The 233-nt window shown below is 61.8% G+C and overlaps 1 protein-coding gene across 1 annotated transcript in view; it reads right to left on the bottom strand.

The window, feature by feature from the left end:
• The window catches only part of LOC107694305 (sialidase-like), an 11,942-nt gene that overhangs the window by 4,211 nt on the left and 7,498 nt on the right, over positions 1-233 (bottom strand). Inside the window, exon 3 of the mRNA XM_016493969.1 lies at positions 181-232. Coding sequence (XP_016349455.1) covers positions 181-232 — 52 coding nt within the window. The remainder of the gene's footprint in view (positions 1-180; position 233) is intronic.

The raw sequence follows: 233 nt of genomic DNA, 5'->3' as shown, positions 1-233 counted from the left end.
GCGCGGCTGGGTCAGAAGGACCGGAATGCACGGCTGGGTCAGACGGATCAGAAGGACCGGATTGCACGGCTGGGTCAGACGGATCTGAAGGACTGGATTGCACGGCTGGGTCAGAAGGACCGGAATGCACGGCTGGGTCAGACGGATCAGAAGGACCGGATTGCACGGCTGGGTCAGAAGGACCGGATTGCACGGGTGGGTCAGATGGATCAGAAGGACCGGCTTGCACAGGA

Source organism: Sinocyclocheilus anshuiensis, unplaced genomic scaffold, assembly GCF_001515605.1.
Source record: "Sinocyclocheilus anshuiensis isolate Anshui unplaced genomic scaffold, SAMN03320099.WGS_v1.1 scaffold1316, whole genome shotgun sequence".
In the NCBI taxonomy this organism is placed as follows: domain Eukaryota; kingdom Metazoa; phylum Chordata; class Actinopteri; order Cypriniformes; family Cyprinidae; genus Sinocyclocheilus; species Sinocyclocheilus anshuiensis.
The sequence above is the reverse complement of the archived record's forward strand: the minus strand, read 5'-3'. Positions and strand labels throughout refer to the sequence as shown.